Source organism: Phyllobates terribilis, unplaced genomic scaffold (genome assembly GCF_046119375.1).
Source record: "Phyllobates terribilis strain yellow unplaced genomic scaffold, ASM4611937v1 Scaffold_11__3_contigs__length_659146591, whole genome shotgun sequence".
Lineage (NCBI taxonomy): Eukaryota > Metazoa > Chordata > Amphibia > Anura > Dendrobatidae > Phyllobates > Phyllobates terribilis.
Window position 1 is genome coordinate 360,809,439 of NW_027362771.1, and position 21,988 is coordinate 360,831,426.

At 42.9% G+C, this 21,988-nt stretch overlaps 1 protein-coding gene across 1 annotated transcript in view; it reads left to right on the forward strand.

Moving 5' to 3' along the window:
• Nucleotides 1–10,675, forward strand: part of LOC141166337 (cysteine repeat modular protein 2-like) — a 316,073-nt gene extending 305,398 nt beyond the window's left edge. The window contains exon 16 of the mRNA XM_073652918.1: nucleotides 8,419–10,675. Coding sequence (XP_073509019.1) covers nucleotides 8,419–8,828 — 410 coding nt within the window. The 3' untranslated portion in view covers nucleotides 8,829–10,675. The remainder of the gene's footprint in view (nucleotides 1–8,418) is intronic.
• Nucleotides 10,676–21,988: the final 11,313 nt, after the last annotated feature.

Sequence of the window (21,988 nt, forward strand, 5' to 3'; positions counted from 1 at the left end):
TATCTATCTGTTTATCTACAACCCCTGGCAAAAATTATGGAATCACCGGGCTCGGAGGATGTTCATTCAGTTGTTTAATGTTGTTGAAAAAAAGCACATCACAGACATGGCACAAAACTAAAGTCATTTCAAATGGCAACTTTAGGGCTTTTAGAAACACTAAAAGAAATCAAGATTAAAAATGTGGTACTCAGTAAGGGTAATTTTTTTCAGACCAAGCAGAGGGAAAAAAAATATGGAATCACTCAATTCTGAGGAAAAAATTATGGAATCATGAAAAACAAACACACAAAAGAACACTCCACTCAAATACATCACTATTATTTTGTTGCACCACCTCTGGCTTTAATAACAGCTTGCAGTCTCTGAGGCATGGACTTAATGAGTGACAAACGGTACTCTTCATCAATCTGGCTCCAACTTTCTCTGATTGCTGCTGCCAGATCAGCTTTGCAGGTTGGAGCCTTGTCATGGACCATTTTCTTCAACTTCCACCGAAGATTTTCAATTGGATTGCGATCCGGACTATTTGCAGGCCATGACATTGACCTTATGTGTCTTCTTCCAAGGAATGTTTTCACAGTTTTTGCTCTATGGCAGGATGCATTATCATCTTGAAAAATGATGTCATCATCCCCAAACATCCTTTCAATTGATGGGATAAGAAAACTGTCCAAAATATCAATGTAAACTTGGGCATTTATTGAAGATGTAATGACAGCCATCTCCCCAGTGCCTTTACCTGACATGCAGCCCCATATCATCAATGACTGTGGAAATTTGCATGTTCTCTTCATGCAGTCATCTTTATAAATCTCTTTGGAATGGCACCAAACAAAAGTTCCAGCATCATCACCTTGCCCAATGCAGATTAGCGATTCATCACTGAATATGTCTTTCATCCAGTCATCCACAGTCCACGATTGCTTTTCCTTAGCCCATTGTAACCTTGTTTTTTTCTGTTTAGGTGTTAATGATGGCTTATGTTTAGCTTTTCTGTATGTAAATCCAATTTCCTTTAGGCGGTTTCTTACAGTTCGGTCACAGAAATTGACTCCAGTTTCCTCCAATTCGTTCCTCATTTGTTTTGTTGTTCATTTCCTGTTTTGGAGACATATTGCTTTACGTTTCCGGTCTTGACCCTTTGATGTCTTCCTTGATCTACCAGTATGTTTGCCTTTAACAACATTCCCATGTTGTTTGTATTTGGTCCAGATTTTAGACACAGCTGACTGTGAACAACCAACATCTTTTGCAACATTGCGTGATGATTTAAGTCACTGACCCAACCTGGCAATGTGAAATGCAGAGAGAGGACAGTAGCACACAGCGCACCACAACAGGCAGGAATAAGCAGTGTGGTGGCCACAGACACAAGGTGGCCAATCGTTCCCCGAAACATTAACATGACTGAAGTTGCCAGTACAACTGTTAAGTCTTCCCGAGTCTGGTTGTTTTTTTTATAGACTCTGCAGATAACCCCAAAAAGGCTATTTGCACCATCTGCAAGGCCAGCATCAGCAGGGTAGCAAAACTAGCAGCCTGACCACCACTAGCATGCTCAGGCACATGACAGCAAAAGCATACCAGGTGGGCCGAACGCCAGGGTCCAGAAACATTGTATGCGGGTGACACCACTGCTTGTTCCGCTGTTGTGCGTGCATGCCAATCCCCTGTCCATGGCGCATGCGAAGATGCCTCCCGCCCTGCACCTGTCGTTGCACACTCGCAACTACCACCATCAGCAACCACGTCCACGTTCTTTCTTGTCCCAGTGCAGCGTTCAGTTGTCCCTACCCTAGTCTTTGGAACGCAAGCGCAAATACGCAGCCACCGCCCCACAGGCGACACTACTAAACTCACACATTTTGCAAATGCTTGTGCTCGAAATATTGCCTTTTAGGCTTGTGGAGACGGAAGCTTTCAGCAATCTGATGGCGGCATCCATCATTCGGTACTCAGTCCCCAGCCGCCACTATTTCTCCCGGTGTGCCATCCCCGCATTACACAAGCACGTGTGCCAGAACATTAGCCATGCCCTCAACAACGCAGTTACTGGGTAGGTCCACCTAACCACGGACACGTGGACAAGTGCTTGTGGGCAGGGACGGTACATCTCGCTGACGGAACACTGGGTTAATATAGTAGAAATAATACATGGAGACTAGAGCAACTTGATGCAACACATGCCAGAATTAGTATAGATATGTGTATATCTATTCAATTATAGTGCTAATAATGTAGGACTTATTATGGCCAATCGTCAATTAGCAATAGGAAACCAAGACAAAACAACAATCAGAAGACCATGCATGAAATAAAAATACAAATCTTTATTAGGCAAAATTAATACTACTCAGGGAAAAGGGAAAGAAACAGTGCAGAAGTGCCAATACCTGTGTGTACAAAGGGCGCCCAACCAAAGAGCCACATGAAATAGATTGTAATATATAAGTACAAATCAATGACTCATATTATTAAATACCTCCCACTGCATATGTATGCAAATTATAACAAAGTCATTTGGAAAAAACACAAAATATTATAACATATGCTTGCAATAGTATATATATATATATATATATATATATATATATATATATATACCTGGGATGCAGGACAGAGTGTATGGAGGGCTCTGTGTCAGCGCACCCACTCCATCGGACACATGGACAAGTGCTTGTCGGCAGGGACGGTACATCTCGCTGATGGCACACTGGGTTAATATAGTGGAAGCCGGGACCCAGTCGAACCTTGGGATGGAACACGTCCAGCTGACGCTGAGGATTGCGGGCCCCGGGTCAATCAGGGTTGCCCCCACATTCTACATCTTTTGCACCTCCTCCTCTTCAGCCTCCATCTCCGAAATGCCCAAATCAGTCAGAAGCTGGAAGCACTGCAGCACTGCCTCAGCCAAGCGGCAACAGGCTGTGCTGAAGCTAATGTCACGCACACGCCCGGACTGACTGGCGTGAGCATGGTTAGTGATCCCACTGGACCATGAACCGAGGAGTGCCTGGAGGGGCGTGACTAAGTATCAACTCGGTCTGACCAAGGTCGCACGGCGGCTCAGTCGACTCCGTGAACCAGGGAGGAACCGAGCAGAGGGACCAGGTGCTACTCCAGGTCAGACCCCGGTCACAGCTGTTGACCCACACCGGGAAATGCAGGAACAGGCAGGTTAGGCTGGCATGCTGACAGGCGGGTACTGGCAGGCACGGCTAGTATGTAGACGGGTGGGTACTGGCAGGCACGGCTGGTATGCAGACAGGTGGGTACTGGCAGGCACGGCTGGTATACAGACAGGTGGATACTGGCAGGTAGAAACGCAGGCAGGATAGGGACCAGTACAGACTGGAATACAGGAACAAAGTCGCAGGTGCGGCAGACAAGCAGAGCAGAGCAAAACTCGCAGGTGCAGTAGACGAGCAGTGCAGAGCAAAACTCGCATGTGCAGTAGACAAGCAGAGCAGAGCAAAACCCGCAGGTGCGGTAGACAAGCAGAGCAGGGCAAAACCCGCAGGTGCGGTAGACAAGCAGAGCAGAGCAAAACCCGCAGGTGCGGTAGACAAGCAGAGCAGAGCAAAACCCGCAGGTGCGGTAGACAAGCAGAGCAGAGCAAAACCTGCAGGTGCGGTAGACAAGCAGAGCAGAGCAAATCCCGCAGGTGCGGTAGACAAGCAAAGCAGAGCAAAACCCGCAGGTGCGGTAGACAAACAGAGCAGAGTAAAACCCGCAGGTGCAGTAGACAAGCAGAGCAGAACAAAACCCGCAGGTGCGGTAGACAAGCAGAGCAGAGCAAAACTCGCAGGTGCGGTAGACAAGCAGAGCAGAGCAAAACCCGCAGGTGCGGTAGACAAGCAGAGCAGAGCAAAACCCGCAGGTGCGGTAGACAAGCAGAGCAGAGCAAAACCCGCAGGTGCAGTAGATGAGCAGAGCAAAAACCCGCAGGTGCGGTAGACAAGCAGAGCAGATACACACAAGATACTTACAATGAAGGAGCGAGTGGACACTAAACTCACAAACAGAAGGACAGAGACAACGAGTTGGAGTTAGGTGCAGGTTAAGACACTGCAGGAAAAGGGAAAATACGAACATAGAGACAAACAAGTAACGGGCTAGGACACTGTTCAGACAGGAACTGAACCAGGAACAAGATACAGGAACGAGCCTGGGTACTCAGCCCCAAGGGTGGCGGAAACAGACTAGAAGTCACAGATACAGGTAACGGGCCTGGGTATACAGCCCCCAGGGTGGTGGAACAGACTAGAAGTCGCAGATACAGATAACAGGCCTGGGTACTCATCCCCCAGGGAGGCGGAAACAGACAAGTTACAGGACAGGACCTGGCAACTCAGTTGCACAGAACACACTGAAAGAAAGTGTTGCTTAGGCCCCTCCTACTTGGTGGAGGGGGTTTAAGTATCCAGTGACTCACAACAATAGGCTGGGGACGCATTAGGAGTGCGCACATAGTAACTATAAGAATCAGGCAGTAACCGCTCCGCCGCCCTAAGCAATCAGACAAGAGACATGCACACAGCAGGTACTGGAGCAAAGTGTGTAGCCTGGACTGATAGGTAAGATGGCAGTCTTGCATGGTGGGAGGTGGTAAGCCATGCCAGCACGCCGCCATGGATGTTACAGTACCCCCCCTTTACGCCCCCTCTTCTTCAAGCCTGCAAGGATTTTCTGCAGAGAATTTGGAGGCCGATCCTTCTCTTCAAGAAGATTACCTCTTCTGTCCACTAGAGGGAACGAAACTGGTCTCACCATCTTGGTGACTAGGATGCTTCCTCCCATCAAGCCATCCTTAGCAATAGATGAAGTGAGTGAAGTACCAGAAACAGGACACAAGAAAGTCTCGCTCCATTTGTTAATATCGGGTAGCACCCCAAAGGATTCCCAGGACAACTGGAGATCTTCCACCGGGTTGGAGGGGTGCAGAGACTCGGGGGTAACCACCGCCTTGACTTACACTTTGCCAAGCTTACTGGATGAAGTGGGGAAGTACCAGGTACAGGGTACAGAAAAGTCTCTCTCCATTTGTTATCAGGTAGCACCCCGGAGCATTCAAGAGACAACTGGAAGTCCTCCGCCTGGTTGGAGGGGTGCAGAGACTTGGAGGTAGCCACCGCCTTGATGGACTTATTGCCAGATTTATTAGAGATGGAGGATCCTTGCTTAGGGACCAACTTCAGTCTGGTTTCTGAGATGACACGTCTTCAAGGCGGGGCAGTACCTGAAGCCATATCATTGGTACAATCATCGAGACTGTGTGGGGACAATGCCTCCACTTCGCTTCCTTCGGAGACTTCAGCGCACAACGAGTCAGCGACTAGCAGATCTGGTGAAGAAGAAGAAGAAGACACTGCTGACCATCCTGAAGATATGGGGACTGGACACCCCTTGTACTTCAGCAGTCCCCCAGGAAACACCGTGCAGGATCTCCAGACCTGAGCGGGCACTAGATCTCTCGGCTCTGGACGACCTGTGGGTTAACCAGACAGCCCCTGGAATGTGAACTTCTTCATGTGTAATGCTCCAATTTGGAGCTTAATTTGTACAGACATATTTTGACTGTTTCTGAGTAGGGCTCATCCTTCCGCTGACAATGCCCAAACCGGATTCTGGAGTTGTCGGACGGGAATTAGACACCGACTCTTCAAGGCTTTATGCCTGAAACTTCCGGTTAATCCAAGGCCTTCACTTGCCATGGAGACAGACACGGTCATCTGTGGAGAGTAAACACTATCGCCAAGGGCAGCCTCTCCTACAGGCCTAATTGCTTGGGATTCTTCAACCTTCGCTGGACAAAGACCATCAAGGTGTCCCAAACAACCGCAGCGGGACCGCAATCCAATTTTGTGACTGAGTTCCAGCCTCTGCTTTGCCTGACGAACATGGTCATCCTTCATGGATTCTGTGTGGGTAGCTGCCTCTACAGGCTGGGGAACAGGAGGTCTTTGGGAGGACAGAACCTGGCGTGACGATTTACCTCTATGCCTTGCACGTCTGGACTGCCCCTTGAGGTTGGTAAGAGAAGTATTCTGTGGAGCATTGTCATCCTGTGTGGATTCTGTGTGGGCTGTTGTCTCTTCAGGCAGGAGAGCTGGTAGGCTACCTACACGCATCACCCATCGGGACTGTTCCAGGATATTGGGAAGGGAAGTTTTAGCAGAAGCCTCAGGGTTAGGGTCATCAAAGACCATTAGAAAGGCCACCAGGAAGGCATGCTGGTCAGAGACGATAGGATCCCATGCTTCCCATAGGGGGGTGATCCAATTCAAGGCATCACCCGCTAAGTAGGACATCATAAATGCTACTTTAACCCGATCAGTGGGAAAATAGTGAGCATAGAATTTGAAATGCTGCATACATTGCTCCACAAACGCACGGCTTTGTTTTGGATCCCCATAGTACCGTGGTGGATCCCCAGGAACAAGTGCTGATAGCTCCATTTGGGCTGGTGCGTAAATCGCCTGGACCTCAGCTGGAGAAAAAAATTTTTCCTTGGTGCACGTATTTGCCAGACAAGAATTCAAATGTCTCCGAGAGCGAAGGGCCATGGGGCTCAACGGGGACCATGGCCTGAGCAAACTGTTACGCACACACCCAGACTGACTGGCGTGAGCGTGGTTAGTGATCCCACTGGACCATGAACCGAGGAGTACCTGGAGGGGCGTGACTAAGTATCAACTCAGTCCGACCAAGGTCGCACGGCGGCTCAGTCGACTCCGTGAACCAGGGAGGAACCGAGCAGAGGGACCAGGTGCTACTCCAGGTCAGACCCCGGTCACAGCTGTTGACCCACACCAGGAAATGCAGGCACAGGCAGGTTAGGCTGGCATACTGACAGGCGGGTACTGGCTGGCACGGCTGGTATACAGACAGGTGGGTACTGGCAGGCACGGCTGGTATGCAAACAGGTGGGTACTGGCAGGCACAGCTGGTATACAGACAGGTGGATACTGGCAGGTAGAAACGCAGGCAGGATAGGGACCAGTACAGACTGGAATACAGGAACAGAGCAGCAGGTGCGGCAGACAAGCAGAGCAGAGCAAAACCCGCAGGTGCGGTAGACGAGCAGAGCAGAGCAAAACCTGCAGGTGCAGTAGACAAGCAGAGCAGAGCAAAACCCACAGGTGTGGTAGACAAGCAGAGCAGAGCAAAACCCGCAGGTGCGGTAGACAAGTAGAGCAGAACAAAACCCGCAGGTGCGACAGACAAGCAGAGCAGAGCAAAACCCGCAGGTGCGGTAGACAAGCAGAGCAGAGCAAAACCCGCAGGTGCGGTAGACAAGCAGAGCAGAGCTAAACCCGCAGGTGCGGTAGAGAAGCAGAGCAGAGCAAAACCTGCAGGTGTGGTAGAGAAGCAGAGCAGAGCAAAACCTGCAGGTGCGGTAGACAAGCAGAGCAGAGCAAAACCCGCAGGTGCGGTAGACAAGCAGAGCAAAACAAAACCCGCAGGTGCAGTCGACAAGTAGAGCAGAGCAAAATCCACAGGGGCGGTAGACAAACAGAGCAGAGCAAAACCCGCAGGTTCAGTAGACAAGCAGAGCAGAGCAAAACCCGAAGTGCGGTAGACAAGCAGAGCAAAAACCCACAGGTGCGGTAGACAAGTAGAGCAGATACTCACAAGGTACTTACAATGAAGTAGCGAGTGGACACTAAACTCACAAACAGAAGTACAGAGACAATGAGTTGGAGTTAGGTGCAGGTTCAGACACTTCAGGAAAAGGGAAAATACGAACATAGAGACAAACAAGTAACGGGCTAGGACACTGTTCAGACAGCAACTGAACCAGGAACAAGATACAGGAACGAGCCTGGGTACTCAGCCCCCAGGGTGGCGGAAACAGACTAGAAGTTACAGATACAGGTAGCAGACCTGGGTATACAGCCCCCAGGGTGGCGGAAACAGACAAGATACAGGACAGGACCTGGCAACTCAGTTGCACAGAACACACTGAAAGAAAGTGTTGCTCAGGCACCTTCTACTGGGTGGAGGGGGTTTAAGTATCCAGTGACTCACAGCAATAGGCTGGGGATGCATTAGGACTGCGCACACTGTAACTTTAAGAAACAGGAAGCAACAGTGCCGCTGCCCTAAGCAATCAGACAAGAGACATGCACACAGCAAGTAATGGAGCAAAGTGTGCAGCCTAGACTGATAGGTAAGTTGGCGGTCTTGCATGGTGGGAGATTGTAAGCAATGCCAGCATGCTGCCGGGGATGTTACAAATATTCGGAAGTTATTGTGCGAGTAGTGAACAACCCCTTTATGTCAGCCAGAGAATACAACTTTCCATCTAAGATTTGTTCTCCTTATTTATGAATAGTTAGAATGTTAGTGCTCGAGTTAGAAAAGGCTTTGAAGAATTTACAGTATCTAATCATATACTTTCTTGCATTGCAGTTTTGTGCATTAAGCATCTACAACTAGAAGCTGAGCAAATTGCTTTGAAGAACCTAAAGTTTCCAGCGAGCTCCACTGTCTCCCTTTCGCCACATTTTTCTGCTGCGACTCCTGTTTTGATCTCATTACTGTTGATTATTGCTGTTGCACTACTAAGTATATGGGGGGTCAAATCCAAGAAGATGTTTTGCTGGAAACAGAGCTATGAAAGGCTAGCAGATAGTCCTCAGGATGTGTCATGTCAAGACGAAGATTGCAAACAGGGGTACGAAGAAGACGAGGAGAATTTAGGTGAATGCGATGTAGTATATAGTACTAAAGATGGGACTGTGTACAAGAAGCTACCTTTTAAGTTACATACAGCTGAAGGTGGGCTATTGAGTAATGAAGATTGTATGAATAAAGTATAGTAGATTTTTTGGGTAAGATGCTGGGAAGATCATCATCACAGTGTTTATGCGCATCTTTCATAGCAAGAGATCAATGTGCACATTTTAAAGCGCTTGAGATCACTGGAAATGGACACTTCACACATCCTTTTTAATGTCTAAGTTACAACAGGTTATATGTCAACAAATATGTGTGAAGGTGACATACAATGTATCGAGAAGATAGGTACTTTTTAATAAAAAAAAAAGGGGCAGATTATAGGGAAGACAATGAGCTTTAACCTGGGAGTTTTCTCCATTGCTTCTAAAACAATCCAAGCAGCCACACAAGGGAGTTTCAAGGTTTTTAAATGTATTTTAATACGTCAAAGACGAGGTGATAGTGTAATTTGTCCTAATACACTTTACTAATCGTCTTTGATCTGTTCTATTTTCTTTATGTTCTAGGCAGTTTTATAAGAAACCATTGCAACACTTACAATCTAACAATTTGTTTCAAATTGTGAAACATTGCTTTTACATAATTAGCCACCCGATGGCAATGTGTTAGTATTGCATCCAGATACTTGACAATGCAACAATGGAAAATTGCTGGTCAAATTTGCTATATTAATACAGTCGCTTTTTTGTGTTTTACACATTTCTTAGCAAAAGCCAAAGTATATTCCAATCTAAATGTCCCTTAAGTACAGGATTCTGCAAGTAGATGTCTCCCACCTTTTGGTTCTCTTGAACTTTCAGTGACAATTATTATAAAGAAAACATGTCTGTATGTAAATATAAGGCCAAGGCCCCACTATCAGTATTTGGTCAGTATTCGGTCAGTATTTTTTCTCAGTAGTGGAGCCATAACCAGGTGAGGAACAATCAGAGAAAAGGTGTAATAGAAACAAGTCACCAATTCTGCATTTATCACCCACTCCTGGTTTTGGCTCCCACTCCTGAGAAAAAATACTGACCAAATACTGATAGTGGGGCTGTGGCCTAAAGAACAGATACAGGTCACTAGTAATGCACTCGTGTTCTACTAAAATAGTTGTAATGTGGGTCAATATTAAATGTATTTGCTTTATTAAACACCTTTGTACTATTCTCATCATGAATGTATTGATTGTTGCATATTATGATTTCTTACTTTGTCCTTTACATCTTTGATTTATATTTTGCATCCTGTAAGACTAGAATATTGTGGACACATCTGACTACTCTGGCATGTAATAATCAAAACTACAATACAATTATGATAGTGCCAGACATAATGCTCACATACCATGCCCCGTCTAGTGATGTGGACAGCCAGTGGGTGTGTCCAATTAGAAGGCACGGCCTCACTCAATACAACTATATGGAGCGTGAGGCCACACCCACTGGCACATACACATACATACCCTCAATTACCGGGTCTCATACCGGCGAATCCCCGCAGCGCACAGTGCCTGCACTGGTGGGATTCATAAGTCTGCAGTCACACACGGTGACTGCAGACTTATCACTTTTGACCGGACAACCCCTTTAATGGGTATAACTTTCAGGGCAAGTTGTATGTGTGTGCTTTATTAATATATGGTTGGACCTGTTTTACTTTTATATTTACAGTTCGGTCCACAAATATTTGGACAGTTACACAAGTTTTGGCATTTTAGCTGTTTACTAAAACATATTCAAGATACAGTTCAATATGGGCTTAAAGTTCAGAATCTCAGCTTTACTTTGAGGGTATTCTTGTAAACTGTGAGCCGTCGTGGGCAGGTTCCTCTCTCCTACTGTACCAGTCGGTGACTTGTATTGTTTAAGATTATTGTACTTGTTTTTGTTATGTATACCTTTTTCACATGTAAAGCGCCATGAAATAAATGGCGCAATAATAATATTCACATCCTAACTGGAGTAAGGGCTTAGAAATTGCAGCTCTTTAATATGTATCTCAGATGAGAAAAAAGGAAAGGATTATCCAGCGTATCAGGCTAATTTCTTAACATAAAACATAGCTTTTATTGTGCCCATTAAAACATTGCTCCACACCAATTGTCACCAATAGTTACTGCGGCTTCTCTGACTGGATCCGGGCGAGGCGATTTGGAACCACACTTGGAATGTTTGGAATGGTGAGCGGACTCAGTTGTGCATTTGTTTAACTGTCTCTTTTTAAAGCGGACAAAAGTAATTGCACAATTACAGTGCATTGTGAACGTATTTGGCCCCCTTGAACTTTTCTTCCTTTTGCCACATTTCTGGCTTCAAACATAAAGATATAAAATTCAAATTTTTTTGGGAAGAATCAACAACAAGTGGACACAATTGTGAAGTGGAACGAAATTTATTGGATATTTTAAACTTTTTTAACAAATTAAAAACTGAAAAGTGGGGCGTGCAATATTATTCGGCCCCCTTGAGTTAATACTTTGTAGCGCCACCTTTTGCTGCGATTACAGCTGCAAGTCACTTGGGGTATGTCTCTATCAGTTTTGCACATCGAGAGGCTGAAATTCTTGCCCATTCTTCCTTGCAAAACAGCTCAAGCTCATTGAGGTTGGATGGAGGGCGTTTGTGAACAGCAGTTTTCAGCTCTTTCCACAGATTCTCGGTTGGATTCAGGTCTGGACTTTGACTTGGCCATTCTAACACCTGGATACGTTTATTTTTGAACCATTCCATTGTAGATTTTGCTTTATGTTTGGGATCATTGTCTTGTTGGAAGATAAATCTCCATCCCAGTCTCAGGTCTTTTGCAGACTCCAACAGGTTTTCTTCCAGAATGGTCCTGTATTTGGCTCCGTCCATCTTCCCATCAATTTTAACCATCTTCCCTGTCCCTGCTGAAGAAAAGCAGGCCGAAACCATGATGCTGCTGTCACTTTCTCCACACTTTCCTTGTCTGCTATGTTACTATTGTGTGGAGGCTGTCAGTCTGTTTTGGTTTTGCTGGGTCGTTTCTGCAATCATCTGTGTTCACTTCCCTTGATTAGTCTTCTGCTTAAGCATGCTAACTCCTTCACCCAGTGTCAATTGTACACTTGCTGTTGCCTGTGTAGGACTGATCTCTCTGTGCTCTGTGCCTGACCCAGCCTGACTATTTTCCCTTACCTGGATTTTGACCATTTGCCTGTTATCTGACTACTCTTTTGTCTGCTCCCTTTGTACTTCGCCATTTTCCTGGACTTGACTTTGGATTGTTTGACCTCCCTCTATTTATCCAGTACTACTACTACTTTATATGTAAAGAATTTTTCAATAAAGTTTATACACATTTTTCACATTATGGCCATGTGATCGTTGTTTTCTGCTTCGGCACTCCTCTATGTATAGTTTTTCAACGATTGGCCATCTATATATATATCTAGCGAGTGGGTTGTAGCATGGACGGTCCATACTTATTTTGTCTGATATATATATTTAGACTGTGCAACTCTAAACTCTGCTCTAATTCACATCTTTGTATTTATCCAGTAAGTAACACTTACATAAAAAAAATTTCAGTAATATTAGCCTCTTCTCTCCTCTTCTGAGACTGTTATTTCTGTAGTGACTAACGTCACAGCTGCCACCACCATGTTTGACAGCGGGGATGGTGTTTTGAGGGTGATGAGCTGTGTTGCTTTTACACCAAACATATTGTTTTGCATTGTAGCCAAAAAGTTTGATTTTGGTTTCATCTGACCAGAGCACTTTATTCCATATGTTTGGTGTGTCTCCCAGGTGGCTTGTGGCAAACTTCAAACAAGACTTTTTATGGATATCTTTGAGAAATGGCTTTCTTCTTGCCACTCTTCCATAAAGGCCAGATTTGTGCAGTGTATGACTGATTGTTGTCCTATGGACAGACTCTCCCACCTCAGCTGTAGATCTCTGCAGTTCATCCAGAGTGATCATGGGCCTTTTGGCTGCATCTCTGATCAGTCTTCTCCTTGTTTGAGATGAAAGTTTAGAGGGACGGCCGGGTCTTGGTAGATTTGCAGTAGTCTGATACTCCTTCCATTTCAATATGATCGCTTGCACAGTGCTCTTTGAGATGTTTCAATCTTGGGAAATCTTTTTGTATCCAAATCTGGCTTTAAACTTCGCCACAACAGTATCTCGGACCTGCCTGGTGTGTTCCTTGGTCTTCATGATGCTCTCTGCACTTGAAACAGAACCCTGAGACTATCACAGAGCAGGTGCATTTATATGGAGACTTGATTATACACAAGTGAATTCTATTGGTCATATAGGACAACATTGGATCATTCAGAGATCCTCACTGAGCTTCTGGAGTGAGTTTGCTACACTGAAAGTAAAGGGGCCGAATAATATTGCACGCCCCACCTTTCAGTTTTTAATTTGTTAAAAAGTTTAAAATATCCAATAAATTTCGTTCCACTTCACGATTGTGTCCCACTTGTTGATTCTTCCCAAAAAAATTAGAATTTTATATTTTTATGTTTGAAGCCAGAAATGTGGCAAAAGGTAGAAAAGTGCAAGGGGGCCAAATACTTTCACAATGCACTGTATCTCAAAAGCTCATTAATGGGCTGCATAGGCTATTCCCTCATTAATCCATTATCAGTTAAGCAGATGAAAAGTCTCGAGCTGATTACAGGTGTGGCATTTACATTTGGAAGCTATTGCTGTAAACCTAAAACATGTGGTCAAAAGAGCTCTCAATGGAAGAGAAACAGACCATTATTAGACTGAAAAAAAGAAATCCATCAGAGAGATATCAGAAATGTTAGGAGTGGCCAATTCAACAGTTTGGTACATTCTGCAAAAATAAAGACTGCACTAGTGAGCTTGGGAACTCAAAAAGGCCTGGACATCCATGGAAGACAACAGTGGTGGATGATCGCACAATCCTTTCCATGGTGAAGAAAAACCCCTTCACAACATCCACTTAAGTGGAGAACACTCTCCGGGAAGTAGGTATTTCAGTATCTAAGTTTACCATGAAGAGAAGACTTCATGAGAGCAAATACAGAGGGTTCACCACAAGGTACAAACTATTAATCAGCCTTAAAAATAGAAAAGCCAGGTTGGACTTTGCCAAAAAACATCTAAAGAAGCCTGTCCAGTTCTGGAAAAGCATTCTTTGGACAGATGAATCTAAGATCAACCTGTACCAGAATGATGGGAAGAAGAAAGAATGGAGAAGGCTTGGAATGGTTCATGATCCAAAGCACACCACATCCTCTGTAAAATATGGTGGAGTCAGTGTGATGGCATGGGCATACATGGTTTCCAATGGCACTGGGTCACTAGTGGTTATTGATGATGTGACTGAAGGCAGAAGCAGCTGGATGAATTCTAAAGTGTACAGGGCTCTTCCCAGTACAGATGGACAATGATCCGTACTGCAAAAGTAACCCAGGAGTTTTTTAAGGCGAAGAAGTGGAATATTCTGCAATGGTCGAGCCAATCACCAGATCTCAATCAAATTGAGCAGCATTTCACATGCTTAAGTCAAAAAGACTCACAAGCAATAACTGCAGCTGCAGTAAATCCCTGGCAAAGCATCACAAGGAGGAAACCCAGCCTTTGGTGATGTCAATGGCTTCCAGACTTCAGGCAGTCATTGCCAGCAATGGATTCCCTGCAAAGTATTAAAAATTAACATTTTATTTATGATAAAGTTAATTTGTCCAATTACTTTTGAGCCCTGGAAATGAGGAGACTTTGTAGGAAAATGGTTGGAAATCATAAATGGTTCACAGGATATTTTTGTTCAACCACTTTAAAGGAAATCTATTAGCAGGTTTTTTCTACCTCATGTGAGAGCAGCATAAGGTAGGCAAAGAGACCCTGAATCCAACAATGTATCACTTTGTTTACTGGGTGCAACCATTCTGATGCAATCAGAGCTTTTAGATTTAGCAATGTAGCAGACTTGAGAAAACTAACCCCACCCACACCAGGCTTTGTATTTGCAATGGCTATAGACCCTAAGCTGCAAAGGAGGAGGCGTGTTGGATTACCAGGCACAGGCAGCTGTGTGGCAGCAATGATAAGCTTCTAGTGCTAAAATAATCATTACAATAAGAGAGGAATCATTGAAATCTGTGTTTTGTTTTTTTTGCTTTAATTATTTATTTAAATTTTAACAGTATATAGAATGCTTCTATAAAAATTATGAAGTATAATAAACATAAGAACAAAGAACAAGAAGTGGTGCAAATATAAGTGAGAATGACCAAACAATCTAGATAATGAAAGGAGAACATACAGAAGTAATTATTTCTGATCCTGATTATTGTTATAAAGTTATACGTCCATCAAAATGTAAGCTTATGAGGCTATTTAAGGTAGGCTACGTAACTTGCAGCCAGGGGCCGAACAGTTAATTCGCTAAACTTAATATATAATAACAGACATGGTCATAGCTAGATGTAGTAGCAGGTTGAAGAGACGAATATTAACCAAGAACTTAAGTTGAAGACAACAGCATGTCAGGGTTATATTTTTGTAACCATAACTTTAAGAATAGTGTATGTGTATGTATTTCCAAACTAGTTATTTCCTCCATTCTATATATTAATCTAATTTTATCTATTCATTCTGAGTGCGTCGGAGGAACAGAACTTTTCCAATATATTGGAATGAGATGTTTAGCTGCCCCGACCATTAAGGCAAGAGGTTTATGTTTCTTAGCTTTAAAATTGGGGGAAGGACAAGAAAGTAGAATTTCTTTCAGGCTTAAATTTCTGTTTATCAGGCCCAGATTTTTGAGTGTGTCATTTACCCCTTTCAAGAATTCTTGTAATAATGGACATGACAAAAAAATATGTGTCATGTTTCCCACATTAGAGCCACATCTCCACCACAATTTCGTCTCAGAGAGACCTAGATTATGTAAAAATTCTGGTGTTCTATTCCACCTATATAAAATTGTATATGCATTTTCTTAAAGAAGCGTACATCTCGAGAATCTCTAAAAGTTTGCCAGTACTTTTTGAACCTCTGATTCACTTAGAGATACTCAATTCTTTTTCCCAGGAAAATAAATAGGTGGGCTTAAATGTCTTTGAGGGGAAGATATATACTTGTAGATTTTTGATAGTATCTTAGGGGCATTGTAAGGAAATTTGGTAAGTAAGTCAATCCAAGACTAATCTCTAATGGTGGCTATTTTGTTCTGAATTTGTTAAGAATGCTCACAACATGCAAATGTTGAAGGAATTTTGGGGATTTTTTTAGCTTCTTTTGGCCAGTAGTTTGCCATAGGGATTTTATTTGTTATTAATTGTGACAATGTATATAATGGTAAGTGATGCCACAGGTCATAAATATCTTCGTAATTGGGATCCAGAAAATAGGGTATGGTGCTAATAGGTGCCAATGCTGGGGGCATCTGAGATGCATATAAAGATTTACTTATGTCATTTTTAACCGTTAAAGTTGTCCTTGTAATGGTGTCTAAGTTATTGTTTAGTGGAGGAGATAAGTCATTCCAAATATATTGGCTTAGGTTTTTCCCTAGAAAAATTAGTTCAATATTGTCGGTGTTCGATTTGTTTGATTTTGTTTGTTTTTGAGCGTTAACTAGCTTCAGCCATCTGCTCAAGTGTATCGCTTTGTGATATGAGTGTATGTTTGGAAGACCTAGCCCCCCCCCAACGACTTAGGATAAGTAAGAAGTTTATATGATAACCTAACTTTTTTTTGTACTTCCATATATATTGTGAAATAAGTTTTATGATGGCAGTGAAAAACAATGTAGGCAGGTCTATGGGTATCATGTTCATTGTCTATAATATTTTTGAGAGTATATAAGACTTCACTATATTTATTCTCCCTATTCACGAAAGAAATGGTAGATAATATGATTTCAAGAGGGATGATATTGTTTATTAATTGTACAAAATTTCTAACATATAGGTTCACTGGGTTTTTAGTGATTAGTATACCTAGATATTTGATATGGTTTGAGCGCCAATTGAAAGGAGTAGTATTTTTAAGAGTTATAATATCTTTTAAAGAGGCATTGATATTTAGTGCTTCTGATTTTTCTAAGTTGATTTTGAAATTCAAAATTTACCCAAACTACTCAAGAAGTTCAATAAGTTTTGTGAAAGCTGTCTTTTTGGTTGGTGAATAGTAGTAATAGATCGTCTGCGAATGCTGCAGCTTTCTGTTCTGTGTGCCCTATTCCGAGTCCTTTGATTTCTGGATCCTGTCTAATTTTTTGGATTAATGTTTCCATCACTAGAATGAAAAGGGTAGAAGAAAGGGACACCCTTGTCTTGTTCCATTGTGAATATCGAAGCTATAAGAGTAGACTCCATTGACTTTAACTTTTGCCGAAAGAAGAGAATATAGGGTAAAAATAGCTTTAATAAACTCTGTGGGAAAAGCAAAATTTTCTGACGTCTTTTCCATAAGGTGCCAACTGACTCGGTCGGCATCAGTCAAGAGGAGTGTTAAAGGTGTCTTCATTTTTAAGGTGTATGAGATCAAATGTAGAATCCTCGCAGAATTGTCTTTGCCCTCTCTGCCCTTCACAAACTCCGACTGATCAGGATGTATGAGGTTCGGGAGGAACTTACTAATTCTACTTGCTAGGATTTTTGCCCATAATTTTATGTCTGCATTTAATAAAGAAATGGGACGATAACTACTACAAAGTTCTGGATTTTTACCTTCTTTGGGAATTATGGAAATAAATGCTTCTAGAGCTTGTTTGGAGGGGAAGTACCATGTAGAAAACCATTGAACATTGTGACTAAGTGGGGAATCAGTAATTTACTAAATTTTTTATAATAGATAATCAGGAAACCATACGGGCCCCGGGTTTTACCCTTTGGTATGGTCTTAAGCATATCTAATATCTCTTGTGGAGTGATTGAAGCTATGAAAAATTTACTTTCGCTGGGCTGAAGAGAAGGCAAGTTTAATGGCTTTAGGAAATGTTCTATTTTGCTGGTAGCATCAAAGGGAGCTGTTTCTGTAGCTGGCGTGTCTAAATTATATTGATTTTCATAGAAAAGTTTGAAAGCAGTTGCAATGTCTTCTGTTGTGTTGACCACTGTTTTATTATCTACTTTGATTCTTCTTATAAAAGCTTGCTCTGAGCTTTTCTTTAATAGGGATGTGATAAGCTTACTTCTCTTGTTACCATGCATGTAATATTTCTGTTTACTTCTTTGGTAAATTGTAGCTGGTCGGATATTTAATGTATTTTAATTTATTCCTTAAGTTTGCAAGGTCTTCTTGCGTTTTTTTAACTAATGATTTTTTATGTACGGATTCAAAGGTATTCATTTGGTGTACTATTGATGAGATTTCTTTATCTCTCATCTTTTTTGTGTGTGAACCTAGAGCGATGAGTTCTCCTCTTATCACTGCCTTGTGAGTTTCCCAAACCACAGAGGAAGAAATGTTGGGTTGAGTAGTTTCTTTAAAATAAAGTTCAATAGAATTATTTAATTTAGAGATGTTATCTAGGAGAGTTTTGTTCAGCTTCCAGGTTTTAAATGGTCTTGGTAGTGACGCTGATGATTATTTCCATATACTTCGTGGCATGGTCAGAGATTGTTATGTAGTCTATCTAGGTATTTTTAATCAAAGGCAGTGAGCGACTCTTAATAAACAAGTAATCTAGTCTGTGATAGGAAACATGAGGTGAAGAAAAGAAGGTATAAATCTTTTACACTTGGATTATTTAGTTTCAACGGGTCTGCTAGATTTAGTGATCCAAGAGATGAATGAATCTTCCTAAGGCTATGTGCACACGTAGCATTTTTGATGCGGAAACGCTGTGAGAACGCTTGTTAACAGGTCTGCCAGCTATAGCAATGGTAATCCTGATGTGCTGTGCACATGATGTGGACATTTCCGCTCAGGATTACCATTGTGGTAAAAACCGCAGCATGACCATTGTGCGTGCGTTTCTGCCGCAAATTCGCGCCCATTGACTTGAATTGAACCACAGCAAAACCGCAGATATAATATTTATACCTGGAAATTTTTTGCATTTCAATTAAAGCCAATAGCCGCAAATTCGCGGTGAAAATGCATTGCGGGTGGTACCGGGTCGGGAGAGGAGGACTACTACTCCTCTCATCCGACTGCCGCTCCCGCTGATAACAGTGAGAGTGGGTCTTCTGGGGAGAGCAGTAGTCTTCCCAATCAAGCCGGCGTGCCCGCACTAAAATAAAATAAAAAATAAAGCCGATGCTCTCCTCCCGGTGCTCCAAGCAGTGTACTGTGCTTCCAGGACCTGCAGTCACGTGAGCGATCAGCTGATCGCTCATGTGACCTAACCATGGGAACATTTTTAAGAATGTTCCCATGATTGTAGCTCACCGGGGCTGATCAGCTGATCTTCAGCTGATGAACCCCAGTGACCTTATGCAGCATGTATACTGATAGGAGTGATTTTACACTCCTGTTAGTATACAGTGCTGTCTTCTACAGCAGTGACATCAGTAATTGCTGATGTCACTGCTGTAGAAGTGACCCGGATCACCGAGGGACAATCGTCGGCGTAATCGTGGACTGCGTCATTGACGGCGGACTGGTGAGGAATATGGTTGTTTTTTTTTTCAGAAAATCGAGGGCTTTGCGGACAGAGTCGAATAAAATATTTTTTTAAAACAGTGTTTTTTTTATTTCATTAAAATACTTTATTCTGGCTGTGTCTTTTATTGAAAAGGTGGCGATAATTTTACTACGTGGTTAACTTAGTAATGGGGGCGTCTTATAGACGCCCTCCATTACTAACCTGGGCTTCACGTCAGCCGCCAATACAAGGCGGTACACAGACATGAACCCCAACCCCATTACCCCACTCACCACTGCGTCAGGGCAGTGGGAAAAGCTTAGGCTAAGCTCCAGGTTTGGGGAATCTTATGGATGCGTCATTTTTGGGACTACTGAGGGTTGATATTAATAGCCGTGGAGGGGGATAGCATTCATGGCCCCTTCCCTGGCTATTAATATCATCCCACAGCTGTCTGTTTAGCCTTTTCTGGTTAGATTTTATAGGGGGACCCCACGTCAATTTTTTTCTGGGGTCCCCCTGTAATCTAGCCAGTAAAGGCTAAACAAACAGCTGTGGGCTGATATTAATAACCAGGGAACATTATTGGCTAATGGCCCCTTCCCTACTAATATCAGCCCCCAGCGGTTGGCTTTCCCTCTGCTGGTTATAAAAATGATGTGGGAGCAAACGCCATTTTTAAAAAAATTTTAGGCTCTGTGCCCACGATCCGGACGTAGCAGCGCTGCAAATTGAGATTCTGTACACTTACACTTTATACTATTTATTATATTTTGCTCACTTATATACAGTGAAGGAAATAATTATTTTATCCCTTACTGTTTTTGTAAGTTTGCCCACTGACAAAGATATAACTAGTCTATAATTTTAAGGGTAGGTTAATTTTAACATTGAGAGATAGAATATCCCAAAAAAATCAAGAAAATCACATTGTATAAGTTAGATAAATTTATTTGCATTTTGCAGTGAGAAATAAGTATTTGATCCCCTACAAACCATTATCAGTTCTGTCTCCTACAGACCAGCTAGACGCTCCTAATCAACTCGTTACCCGCATTAAAGATAGCTGTCTTACATAGTCACCTATATAAAAGACTCAATTAATCAGTCAGACTCTAACCTCTACAACATGGGCAAGACCAAAGAGCTTTCTAAGGATGTCAGGGACAAGATCATAGACCTGCACAAAGCTAGAATGGGCTACAAAACCATAAGTAAGATGCTGGATGAGAAGGAGACAACTGTTGGTGCAATAGTAAGAAAATGGAAGAAATATAAAATGACTGTCAATCGACATTGATCTGGGGCACCATGCAAAACCTCACCTCGTGGGGTATCCTTGATCATGAGGAAGGTGCGAGATCAGCCTAAAACTACACGGGGGAAACTGTTAATGATCTCAAGGCAGCTGGGAGCACAGTCACCAAGAAAACACATTACACCTTAAAGATTTAAAATCCTGCAGTGCCCGCCAAGTCCCCCTGCTCAAGAAGGCACATGTGCAGGCCCATCTGAAGTTTGTCAATGAACACTTGGATGATTCTGTGAGTTATTGGGAGAAGATGCTGTGGTCAGATAAGACAAAAATTGAGCTCTTTGGCATTAGCTCAACTCGCCGTGTTTGGAGGAAGAGAAATGTTGCCTATGACCCAAAGAACACCATCCCCACTGGCAAGCATGGAGGTGGAAACATTATGTTTTGGGGGTGTTTCTCTGCTAAGGGCACAGGACTACTTCATCGCATAATGGGAGAATGGATAGCGCCGTGTACCATAAAATCCTGACTGACAACCTCCTTCCCTCTGCCAGGACATTAAAAATGGGTTGTGGCTGGGTCTACCAGCAAGACAATGACCCAAAGCATACAGCCAACGCAACAAAGGAGTGGCTCAAAAAGAAGCACATTAAGGTCATGGAGTGGCCTAGTCAGTCTCCAGACCTTAATCCCATAGAAAACTTATGGAGGGAGTTGAAGCTCCGAGTTGCTGAATGATTTAGAGATGATCTGCAAAGAGGAATGGACCAAAATTCCTCCTGACATGTGCGTAACCCTCATCATCAATTACAAAAAAACTCTGACTGCTGTGCTTGCCAACAAGGGTTTTGCCACCAAGTATTAAGTGTTGCTTGCCAAAGGAATTAAATACTTATTTCTCACTGCAAAATGCAAATAAATTTATCTAATTTATACAATGTGATTTTCTTGATTTTTTTTTGGATATTCTATCTCTCAATGTTAAAATTAACCTACCCTTAAAATTATAGACTATTCATGTCTGTCAGTGGGCAAACTTACAAAAACAGCAAGGGATCAAATAATTATTTCCTTCACTGTAGCGCCATTAAGTCCACACGATTTTACAGACATCATTATCACTGTCCCCATTGGGGCTCAACATCTAAATTCTTTATCAGTACTATCTACAGAGCTCCTGTGTATGTCACTGGTGGTAATATTAGTGTTAGTATTGTCATTTTTGTTAATGATCAGTATGGTAGTACTCAGTCACTATGTGGTGGTAATACGGTGTCTGGTTATGGTGTGGCGGTATTTAATCACTTTTACGTGATATTATTTGGTCGCCATAATCGTACTAATGAGGAAAATCATGATGCCAGATTATTTTTACCACACGATGTAAACCATAAAAACAATTACCAAAAACAATGTCAGAATCGTGTTTTTTTTTGCAATTTTACCACACTTGGATTT